Below are 11,530 nucleotides of genomic sequence, written 5' to 3' on the forward strand. Positions count from 1 at the left end.
AAACTTTACACGAGCCACGTGACCTGAAAACCCCCCACAGACCTGTACCTGGACTCCCAGCCATGTGTGAGAAAAACGTTTTCCGCTTCTTTTGTTCCTCAGCCAGCAGAAAACCACACTTCTCACAAAACGCTGGGAGCCATGCCAAGCCGAACCACGCAAACGTACAACGCAAAGAGGACAAAACATAGGAAAAATCAACTCATAAAATACTTTCTACACACACAAAAAACTATTTCGACGACATGTGTTACTGCAACAGAAGTGACGTTTTCGTTTTGTTTCCTGATGATTGACAATTTGCTTTTCCTGATAAGTCTCGTGATTTTAGTCGAATTTAGTTTTATTGGATTTGTGATTGCAAATGAAGGATTTAGAAAGGTACGTTGTAACCCGCCAACATTGGTAAGTGATTTTTAAGTGATCATTGTACTCGTCGTAATGATGTGATTTAGTACGGAGATCATTGAAAGGTCAAGAGACTATTGTATGTATTCATGTGCCAGATCGACCGCATGACTGATGATTAATCTTGTATATCGCGTAAATCTCATGGAGCTATGATTGTAAATTAATTTCAGTTGACCATAATACTCAGATGAAGAAAAAACAGAACCAGTGAAAGTCTAGTTTTATGCGTACACAACAAGTGGTCGAATTCGTGCCGTGAAATTTCGTGAAACCATTACAGTCAACAACGAGGGAAGCATTGATCGTGAAGTCAGTGAAAGCCCACGAGAACTTTGTGAGAACGTTGAACTAAAGTGTGAACCTTTTACTCAATATGAGCGCTAGTCATGAAGTCGAACTAGGAAATTTGATTGAATTGGGAAATAGCGTGGAAAATACAGAGAATGAGTCAACGAGGGGTGTCTCCCAGAAACTATGCGAAGCACGTTCGGAATGTCGCGTCAGAAACTGCACCGAAAAGGGATTGGAATATGACCTCGAAGTGGCATTGAAAAAACGAGAACGAGCACTCAAAGACTTAAAGCTGCGTATATCTACCGCAAACACGTCTCTGAGAGAACGGGAGGACCTCATTAAGTTGAATTTCCTAAAAGACAGCCTTGAAGCTGATTTGAATAACTTTAAGACCATTCATGAAAACGTTACTGATCTATTAATAAGATTAGAGCTCGTTGACACAGAGCAGACAACGCATGATGAGTACACGATTACAAACAACGCCGCCATGGAGTGTCTCGCAGACCTTAAAGCAAATATTAAAGACCTAGAATTAGAACACGTTGAACTGCTATCGCAAACATCGTCCCGATCCAAAAGATCTTGCTCAACAACATCCTCGAAGCTTGCTTCCATTGAAGCCGCGAAGCTAGAACAAAGAATGATTGGACTCCAAAAACGACAGGAAATCGAGAGGCGCCAAGATGAGTTGCAAATACAACAGCGCGAATTAGAACGGATAAGTGAAAGGGAAAGGCTAGAAGAAGAACTATTAACGGCTAAATCTGTCCAAAAAATTCTTCAGGAAGAATGCTTCGATCCACGCGATAAAGAAGTCATTGATCGATCGCCATGGGAACTTCCTGCCCGTAGTGAAACCGTTGACCCTTCAGCCCCTTTGTCGCCCAGCATTCATAAAGAATCTGCTGTACAGCTCGAGAATAAGGCACGCCTTCACATCAGCGAAGCCACCTTGCGATCAGAAGACTATCTATCCTCGGCACGCAAGGAAACTTTGACTGAGTCAAGAAATGAGTTGCCGTCAAGAAGAAACAGAGTGTCCTTTCCTACACATTTAGACGTAGATATGCCGACCATAAGTGAAGCAGACATCCCAAGAGCGCAGGCGACCGCCTATGGAAACCCAGATCCCCGCTTAGTCGTCAGCGGCGAACCATTCCTGCCGAAGGTCACAACCTCGTCTAGCTTGACAACACAAATTAATACTGGTTTTTCCCCTTAGTTCTATTTATGTGCCTGGTGCGCCAGAAATATTACCATCGCACGCACATTCAAACACCATCTGCGATCCCTTGTTCCAACAAATGCAGAAGGAGAGCTCCGATATCCAAAGAAAGCAGGTCGAAATACTGAGAAGAATGGCCCTCCCAATCCCCAAGCCTCCAATATTCAGCGGTAACATTTTGGACTACCCTAAATGGGAGATCGCCTTTGACGCACTAATAGACGAAGAGGCTGTGAACCCGAGCAATAAGCTGTATTACCTCAGTGAATACATAAGCGGCCCCGCAGCGAAGATGATATCCGGCCTACTTGGACTCAGGACGGACGACACCTACAAGAGAGCGAGGAAAATCTTAAAGGAGACAAAGCCCCAAGAAAGTGGAGCAAGAGAAGGGAAGGTATATATTCGAAGACCTCGTTGAATTCGCCCAAGAAGCTTCGGCGGATGCAAATCACCCTGTGTTTTCCTTTGACGCCCTCAGCTCGATAAGAAAGGGCCTAGAAAAGGACACGAGTCACAAGTCAAGCACGAAACAAATTCACCCAAACCCAGATAGAAAAAGAGCCCGAAGTGTAGCCCTTGCAACCAATAGCAATGATGCAAGGAAACCAAACCCGAGTCAGAGTGCGCCAGAAGAGAGAAAATGCGCCTTGTGCGCTGGATCGCGTGACCTTGAGAGGTGCAATGAGTTTCTCCAAAAATCAGTAGATGAGAGAGAGCATGCATGTAAACAAAGAGGTGTATGCTACTCATGTCTTCGGCGAGGGCACAGGGTCAGAGAGTGTCCAAGGAAGGGCCAATGCAACGTCGGCAAGAAAACGCACGCAACTCTGCTGCACCGACCTCACACGCAAGAGAAGAGAGAAGGCGAGAACAGGGAGCAAGCCACCAGTAACTGCGTGAGCGCATGCCTGACAAGTGAATGCAACGGAACGACTACCTCCATGATACTACCCGTGTGGCTGTATCACCGAAGCAAACCCGAAACTGCTGTGCAGGTATACGCCATCTTAGATGACCAGAGTGACACATGCTTCATAACTGAAGAAATGCGCAAGACCCTAGGCCTAGAGGGTCCCGAAATACCTCTGGAACTAGGAACCATGCACTCCGTAGAAACTGTAAGCACCCAAAGGCTCGAAGGCCTAGTTATTTCAAGTTACTACAAGGGTGAGAACATAGAGCTTCCGAAGACCTACTCAAGAGATCAAATCCCATCCCGCCGAGAACAGATTCCTCGCCCTGAGACTGCACTTAGGTACAAACACCTCGCTTCTATTGCGGATGACCTTACCCCTTACCAAGAAAATCTTAAGGTGGGACTCCTCATCGGAAACAACTGCGTCCGTGCTATAAAGCCTCGAAGTCTTGTTACAGGGAAGCCTTCAGAGCCATATGCAATAAGAACGGCCTTGGGTTGGGGAGTGGTTGGCGCCCCAAGTGGTCGCGATAACGGTGATGATAATGATACTACGCCATATGCAAGCTGTCACAGGATAGCCACGAGAGAGATTGCTAACGACAGTCAATCACCCACCCGATTCGTGACCCCGACGACATATAAGGAAGTAATGACACTGCATGCTATCATACGCATGTTCGAGATAACAACTAGCGGTATCCATAAAACAGATGACGGCCATTATGAGATGCCGCTTCCATTCCGTGACCAAATGATCAGCATGCCGTGCAACTGGAAGCTAGCAGAGACACGGCTGGAACAGCTGAGGAATCGTTTTTCAAAGAATCCAAGGTATAAGAAAGACTACGTAGCCTTTGTAGAGAAGATGCTTGAAGAGGGTCATGCTGAGAAGGCTCCATCAGAGTACAAGATGGTGTGGTATATTCCCCATCATGGAGTCTACCACCCCAAGAAACCAGAGAAAATACGCGTCGGCTGAATTTCAAGGCCACTTTCTTAACCGTCACCCTTTGCAAGGACCAGATTTGACAAATTCCTTAGTTGGGGTCCTGTGCCGTTTCCAACAAGACAAGGTAGCGGTTGCGTGCGGCATCGAAGGGATGTTTAACCAGGTGCGAGTAAATGAACAACATTGCGACTACCTCTGTTTTCTGTGGTGGGATAAGGGGGATATAACCAAGGAACCCGAGGAGTATCGAATGCGAGTGCATCTGTTCGGAGCAACATCGTCTCCAGGCTGTGCGAACTTGGCCCTTCGATAAGCCGCTCAAGATGGTGAGAGCGTTCACGGAGCCGAAGCAGCTACGTTCGTCAAGGAAAACTTCTATGTTGATGGCCTCGTTTCGACAGCCACAATCGAGAGTGCTATCTCTCTAGGGGAAAAGGAAGGGGAGTTGTGCAGGAGTGGAGGTTTTCAACTGCATAAGTTTACTTCTAACGAAAGAGAAGTGATTGAGTCGATCCCAGAAGAAGACCGAGCGAAGAACATCAAGAACCTCGACCTGAACACCGATGCGCTACCGCCCGAACGTGTCCTGGGTGTGGAATGGTGCATGGAGAGCGACACCTTTCAATTCCAAATCGCACTAAAGGACAGGCCGATGACAAGGAGAGGTATCCTGTCTTCGGTGAGCTCGATCTACGACCCACTCGGATTTGCCGCACCTTTCCTACTCCGCGGTAAGTGGATCCTACAGCTCTTATGTAAGGAAGCTATTGACTGGGATGATCCGATTCCAGAAACAATGCAGGCCCAGTGGCAAAGATGGGTGAGGGAGCTACCCCTCCTAGAGAAAATGCGGATTCCACGATGCTTTAACCAAGTGGAATGAGAGATATTAAGAAAGTCGAACTACACCATTTCTCAGATGCGAGCACTGAAGGATATGGACAGTGTACTTATCTTCGCCTCACAGATGTCAACGATCTGGTACATTGCTCACTAGTGATGGGAAAGGCCCGCGTAGCCCCCCTGAAGCCGGTCACAATACCAAGACTGGAACTGACAGCCGCGCTTACGTCCGTGAGAGTTAGCCGCACGTTGGGACGAGAGCTGACTTATGCTGGAGTAAAAAAAGTCTTTTGGACTGACAGTAAGGTAGTCCAGGGGTATATCTACAATGAGGCGCGTCGATTTCACACATATGTTGCAAATCGCGTCCAGCAAATAAGAGATTACACGCAACCCGAACAGTGGAAGTATGTCGACAGTGATAACAACCCAGCGGATGACGCATCTCGTGGCCTAAGCCCAAAGGAGCTTCTGAAGACATCTCGATGGTTACACGGACCTACATTTCTTTGGGAGCCACATGATAGGTGGCAAGATTTCGATGATGAGCCTCCCACCGTACACGCAGACGAAAAGGAAGTTAAGAAGACAACAGTTCTTAACACGGTCACTATTGAGCCCTCTTACGTGCTGGAGGTGGTCAAGCGATTTTCAAACTGGTTTCGCGCCAAGAGAGTCTTGGGAAGGTGCCTGAACATCGCCAGAATGTGGAAAACAAAGGCGACGGGCGGAGATACGAGGCGCGGCGTGGTGCAAAATTTTGAAGACCCTGTAACTGTCAAGACTATGAGCAAGGCGGAACGACTCGTCATCAAGACCGTTCAGAATGAAGCCTTCAGGGATGAACTGAGTAGACAAAAGAATGAGCCGAATCCCTCACGCACAGAGGAACCCAGAGTGAAGAACAAAGAACTTAAGAATAGCAGTCCCCTTTACCGCCTAGACCCTTTCGTAGACAATAATGGCATGCTCAGGGTAGGCGGAAGAATTGCAGCAAGCATTTCGGAGGACGTGAAGCATCCAGTCCTTTTACCTAGGGAAGGTCATGTTTCCTGGCTGATAGCACGATGCCTCCATGAAACTGCCAATCATCAGGGGCGAGGCCTCACACTCAACGAGATCCGCGCTTCAGGCTACTGGATCATCGGTTGCTCCGCCTTGGTTTCTAAGGTGATACATGCATGCACTACTTGTAGGAAACTGAGGGCAAGGACTGCGGAACAAAAGATGGCCGACTTACCGTGGGACAGGGTGACTCCTTCACCTCCTTTCACCCACTGCGCCGTGGATTATTTTGGCCCCGTCTAGGTGAAAGAAGGACGCAAGGAACTCAAGCGATATGGAGTCCTCTTTACCTGCCTCGCATCCCGAGCAATCCATCTTGAGGTCGCATACAGCCTTGAAACTGACTCCTATATTAATGCCCTGCGACGTTTTATATGCAGAATAAGCCCAGTACGTCAAATGAGAAGCGACCAAGGCACAAACCTTGTTGGAGCAAAGCGAGAGTTGAAGGATGCGCTGCTCGAAATGGATAAGGAGAAAGTCCAGATAGAAATGCTGAAATGGAACTGTGACTGGTTTGAAACTAAATTGAACGTGCCCTCAGCAAGCCATATGGGAGGCGTCTGGGAACGTCAGATAAGAACAGTTAGAGGCGTACTCTCAGCTCTCTTAGAAACGAACGGACGCCAACTTAATGATGAAGCGCTCCGCACGTTCATGTGCGAGGCAGAAGCAGTGGTTAACAGCGGGCCGCTGACTGCAGACAACCTCACTTCAGCCAACACTGTGGAGGCCCTAACTCCAAATCATTTGTTAACGGGAAAGAGCAAGGTCGTTCTTCCACCTCCAGGAAACTTCCAAAAAGCAGACGAATACGCCAAGAAGTGGTGGCGACGCGTGCAGCACCTTACTAACGAGTTTTGGAGCCGTTGGAAACGGGAGTTTCTGCAGTCCCTTCAAGCACGTCAGAAATTGATCCGCCCGAGACGCAACCTCGAGCAAGATGACATCGTTCTTATCAAGGACGACAATGTTCCGTGCAACAACTGGCGCTTAGCTCGTGTGATAAGCGTCACCCAAGATACAGACAAACTAGTGCGCAAGGTTAGCGTTGTAGTAGGCGATCCTAACCTCACTTCCAAAGGAAAACGCCTAGGTACTACGACAGTACTAGAGAGACCAGTCCAGAAACTGGTGCTGCTGATGTCACCTAGCGATAAGTGAAGACCGGGGATTCCCCATCGGAGAGCCAAGACAAGATCTAAGCAAGCGTGCGCGATAACTCCACTCGATGATTTGCCTATGAGATGTGGACAATGAACACGAATTGTGAATAGAATAAGTGATTATGAACTGATTTGAACTATGATTTAGGGATCTGGATTATTTAAATTAATGTTTCAATTTAGGGGAGCCATGTTACTGCAACGGAAGTGACGTTTTCGTTTTGTTTCGTGATGATTGACAATTTGCTTTTACTGATAAGTCTCGTGATTTTAGTCGAATTTAGTTTTATTGGATTTGAAAACGTAATTGAATAGTGAAACGGAATAGTGATTGCAAATGAAGGATTTAGAAAGGCTCGTTGTAACCCGCCAACGTTGGTAAGTGATTTTTAAGTGATCATTGTACTCGTCGTAATGATGTGATTTAGTACGGAGATCATTGAAAGGTCAAGAGACTATTGTATGTATTCATGTGCCAGATCGACCGCATGACTGATGATTAATCTTGTATATCGCGTAAATCTCATGGAGCTATGATTGTAAATTAATTTCAGTTGACCATAATACTCAGATGAAGAAAAAACAGAACCAGTGAAAGTCTAGTTTTATGCGTGCACAACAAGTGGTCGAATTCGTGCCGTGAAATTTCGTGAAACCATTACAACATGTAATGATCGAAGTAGAGTGTAATGACTGTCTAGTAACTAAACACGAGCCACAAGCTGTTGGCACAAACAGCAAAGGCAATGTCAATGTCTATCCTTAATTAACTTTGAACACGTAGAAGCGCATCTAAGGACTAATATTTATGCAAATTGTTCCAAGCCTTCTCACTTCGCCAGCGGTTGCCATAAAAAACAGAATGAAAAACAATGCCAAAGTCCATCCTAAATTGACTTTGTAACAAGTAGAAGCAAGTCTAAAGACTAGTTTATGTAATTGTTCCAAGCCTTCTCACTCCTCCAACCTCCATGCCTTTTGGAAGAGTCTGTCTGGCACACCCAAAGCTGCTGCTGCAGAAGCTCCTCCTGAACGCAGGCTATGGATTCCAAACCTAGTGGGGTCCAGACCTTCCTTGCCAAGCTTCTTCTTGATCAGCTCCTTTGCCCAACTGTAAGACATAGCCTCTCTCCACAGATGAACGCCTTGCTTGGTATGCAACACACGTCGAAATAATGGAGAGCCTTTGGAGTGGTTTGCAATTCTCAGGAATTTCTCAATGATTTTGACTGGGCAGGGGGCTGTATTGCAACGGGCTACAAAAACCCATGACCCCTCACAGAACTGATCATTCTACCGTTTTTTCCAGAAAAATAGCTACATGGGAATCAGCAAAATAAAAACTGTCTACTGACAAATGGTGCATGTCATCCTATCGAGGAAGACCAAAGAAACCCAACGAAAACAAGGCTGCCAGCTGGAGGTCACCAAGGTTACCCTTCTCAAGGTTTCCGCACCAGAACAGAAGACAATGGCTATTTACGTTCAGCTGGCCTGGCAAGAATTCGCCTGGCAGCATCAACCACTTGCTTCACTATCGGATGCTCACTCTTCTTATGAACCCAACTCACACCATACACTACAGAATTCACCAAAGACACTGACCTGGCCTGCTGAATGACAGATAACACATACAGCGTTGAGACCACACAGTCTGCCGGCGAAAAAGCAGCATTGTGACGACTGGCCCATGACTTCCAGGATTTATAAGCGTGCAGATAAGTCGCAACTGTTGTAGCAGGGCGGTCACCAACCAATACAGTGGGTAGCACCTTTGCTAGTTGTTGCAATTCCGGATAGTCAAAACGATCCGCCTGAAATTCAGCTGGGAAGATGACCTCCTCCAGCATAGGTTGTACAGCTGCAACACAATGAAAAATGCCATAAGAGCGGAGACAAATCCAGTAAGCACACAAACCATCAAAGAGGAGTAGATCCACATGCATGTACACACACTAAACACTTGGGTCCATAACAGAAGGATTAAGGAAGCCGTAACAGCTTGGAGCCCATAACAGGCCTTAGGAGCCAAAACAGCTGATAGCCATAACAGCTGGGTAAAAACAAACCCATAACAGGCTAGTAACTCAAACAATAGCAGACATGATGACGAGCATGGCACCAGCCACCAAGGGCATAAATGGATCGCCGAGGTATCACCAGCAGCTGTGTCATTGTAGCTAGAATAAAGTGTAACATAAGGCAGCAGGTAAGCCTCTAAGTCCCAACATGGGAGCCACAGAAGCAAAGCTAAAGTGCCAGGGGACCAAAAGGTGGCACACTAGTTGCAAAGACACAGCTGGCAGCTGCTCCTGGAATAAAGATGCCCTCATAAGGTTGGATCCGAAGGGAATTTGTTACAAACCCCCTCCACGTACCATGCTTGGTAATAAGCAGGGGCCACCATGGTGCAGAATGCCATTCTGGGTCTAAGAGGGTTCCATCCTCTCCTCCATCTGACACGTGGCGCAAAACACGAGGAACCAGGTATGGTGGAGGAAACAGTCAATTGCACTCTCCTGCCCATGAGACAGGGAAGGCATCAACAGCCTCACAACCAGGGTTGAGGAATCTGCTACAAAACCTTTCCAACTGCTTAGTCTTCACACTCGCAAAGTGGTCGACTGTGGGAGGACCCAAACACTAGTCTTGTCCAAGTAAGCAAAACAGGATGGATTGAGCTTATGGTCATTGGAATCTTCAATCCGTGACAGCTCGTCAGCAACCCCATTCAACTCCCTGCTGATCCATTCCGCGGCTAGATGAATGTTAAACTCCCTGCACAGCCTATAGATATTAACTGCCTCATTGTGAAGGTTGGGTTTGCGGCTGCCTATTGACAGAATGACCTCAGTGTTCTTGTTGTCAGTTCTGTGTGGAACCTCCTTGCCTCTTAGTAAGGGAGCAAAAGACTTCAGAACTAGGCTAGTTGCCCACAGTTCCCGGAAGGTGGAGCTCCTGTTACTGTCATCTACTGACCAACTTCCTGCTGCCACTTGTCCCCCAACCTGAGCAGCGAATCTGCCCCAACCATAATCACTAGCATCTGAGTAAGCCAAAACGTCAGGCTTCGGACTAGGAGACCAAATCGGATAGCCTGCATTACGAAAAATTTTCTGCCAGAAAACAACCTCACCTTGGGCATCTGCAGATAACTGGAAAGGGCTGTCCCAAGGAGCTTGTAAGATGTCCCGGTATAAGCTTCTAGTCCAAAGGCATACTACTGGACCCAGTGCCAAGCTCATGGCAGCCAGGAGTCCTGTAAACCGGGCCGCCGTGCATGCAGATACTACGAACGTGTGAGCTATAACATCCCTTAGCACATGGTGAAAAGCATCTACCCTTCTTTGGGGGACTTGAAAAGTTCCAGCATGTAAATTCATTACATAACCCAACAGCTCCCCGGATTGGACTGGCACCCATTGGCTCCTCACATCATTGGTCACAAAACGACTATGCCACACATCCGCTCGCACCATGTTCGAAACCTGCTGCACTTCAGAGAAATCAGAATCTGCCCCTGCACCATCATCTAGGTAAGTAAATAAACGAATTCCCTACCTTCTCCAGTGCTTCATAAGGGCTTTTTGGATCTTTGTAAAGATAAAAGGACCAACTGACAGGCCGAAAGGCAAAACGGTAAACTTAAAAAACTTACAGGAACCATTACCCATCCAAGAGCAGCCAAGGAACTTTGCATGCTCTGGAAAAATTTCCAAATGGTGATATCCACTGGTATAGTCAAATTTGAAGAACCACTCACCCTGTTGGAACAAATCAGCTCCTGTACGTATGTCTTCATACTTGAATTTACATGAATGGAGATGTTGATTGACATAACGTAAATCCACAATAATATTATAAGCCTAGATTTCCTTGAACTGTTCATGGCTACACCCAATGGACTGCATGCAAGAAGGTTCGTAGGACTCACCTCCACCAATGCACCCGACTTCAGCAATTTAGAAATCTCGGCAGACACAAACTCAGCATTGCATAACATGCTCTTTTGATTCTGAAAAAACTTCACCTGAGGTAATTCAACAAACGGCAAACAATAACCTTCACGAATAACTCTCAGCAACCAATTACTGGCACCGATATCAATCGACCTTTGACAACAACACAGCTATGATTAACATCAACAAATAAACCCTCTCCAATTATATCATAAAAAGAGTCACTCACATAACCATCACAGCAGAGATCATTGGCCGTTCCGGACATCAGGAATTCACTGGCTTGTTTGTTGATAGTTTCCTGTGGACTGTCCAACAGCTCCTCCTCCATTATGGACAATGGCAAAGTGTCCTGGCTTGAAGCAACGAAAACAGACAGACCACTCATCATGCGGCTGACTCTGTTTTCCCACCACTAATGGCGTCGCGTAACTCGCATTACTGCGCTCGAGGATAACCCTCCTTTCTGAAGCACGTGGAAAAACTCCTTTAGTCTTCGGAACCTTGGAGGAAGCCACTCTTTTTCTTTTCCTCCCTCAACTGTTTGCTTTCCTTAACAGCCTTCTGTATCTTCAATTTGTCATCGGAGTCGCTAGCAAGCGGATCGGTGGTCTAGCAAGCCACCGTATCCCAGCCGTACTTTTCAGCTGTGCTTGTTCCTCTCCACTAGCAAATCCTTACCTGTGGTGAGCT

At 46.8% G+C, this 11,530-nt stretch overlaps 4 protein-coding genes and 1 pseudogene across 4 annotated transcripts; 4 read left to right on the forward strand and 1 right to left on the reverse strand.

The window, feature by feature from the left end:
• Positions 1-2,066: 2,066 nt before the first annotated feature.
• Positions 2,067-3,834, forward strand: LOC137981708 (uncharacterized). The gene is made up of 2 exons (XM_068828771.1): positions 2,067-2,185; positions 2,415-3,834. Exons 1-2 carry the CDS (start codon positions 2,067-2,069, stop codon positions 3,832-3,834), a joined length of 1,539 nt encoding a protein of 512 aa, XP_068684872.1.
• A 121-nt stretch (positions 3,835-3,955) lies between these two features.
• LOC137981709 (uncharacterized) lies at positions 3,956-4,687 on the forward strand. The gene is made up of 2 exons (XM_068828772.1): positions 3,956-4,094; positions 4,206-4,687. Exons 1-2 carry the CDS (start codon positions 3,956-3,958, stop codon positions 4,685-4,687), a joined length of 621 nt encoding a protein of 206 aa, XP_068684873.1.
• Positions 4,684-5,955, forward strand: LOC137981710 (uncharacterized). The gene has a single exon (XM_068828773.1). The coding sequence runs from the start codon at positions 4,684-4,686 to the stop codon at positions 5,953-5,955; it is 1,272 nt and encodes a 423-aa protein (XP_068684874.1).
• A 156-nt stretch (positions 5,956-6,111) lies between these two features.
• On the forward strand, positions 6,112-6,876 carry LOC137981711 (uncharacterized). The gene has a single exon (XM_068828774.1). It carries the CDS (start codon positions 6,112-6,114, stop codon positions 6,874-6,876), a length of 765 nt encoding a protein of 254 aa, XP_068684875.1.
• A 956-nt stretch (positions 6,877-7,832) lies between these two features.
• Positions 7,833-11,168, reverse strand: LOC137981712 (uncharacterized; annotated as a pseudogene).
• Positions 11,169-11,530: the final 362 nt, after the last annotated feature.

This window comes from Montipora foliosa, chromosome 13, assembly GCF_036669935.1.
Source record: "Montipora foliosa isolate CH-2021 chromosome 13, ASM3666993v2, whole genome shotgun sequence".
In the NCBI taxonomy this organism is placed as follows: Eukaryota; Metazoa; Cnidaria; class Anthozoa; order Scleractinia; family Acroporidae; genus Montipora; species Montipora foliosa.

Bases quoted from the DNA above. Each gene is read 5' to 3' on its own strand.
- LOC137981708 (XM_068828771.1), top strand. From the start codon at position 2,067: ATGGCCCTCCCAATCCCCAAGCCTCCAATATTCAGCGGTAACATTTTG. The intron at 2,186-2,414 runs GTATTACCTCAG...TGACGCCCTCAG, and splicing joins GTGAACCCGAGCAATAAGCT to CTCGATAAGAAAGGGCCTAG.
- LOC137981709 (XM_068828772.1), top strand. From the start codon at position 3,956: ATGTTTAACCAGGTGCGAGTAAATGAACAACATTGCGACTACCTCTGT. The intron at 4,095-4,205 runs GTGCGAACTTGG...TCGTTTCGACAG, and splicing joins AGCAACATCGTCTCCAGGCT to CCACAATCGAGAGTGCTATC.
- LOC137981710 (XM_068828773.1), top strand. From the start codon at position 4,684: ATGAGAGATATTAAGAAAGTCGAACTACACCATTTCTCAGATGCGAGC.
- LOC137981711 (XM_068828774.1), top strand. From the start codon at position 6,112: ATGAGAAGCGACCAAGGCACAAACCTTGTTGGAGCAAAGCGAGAGTTG.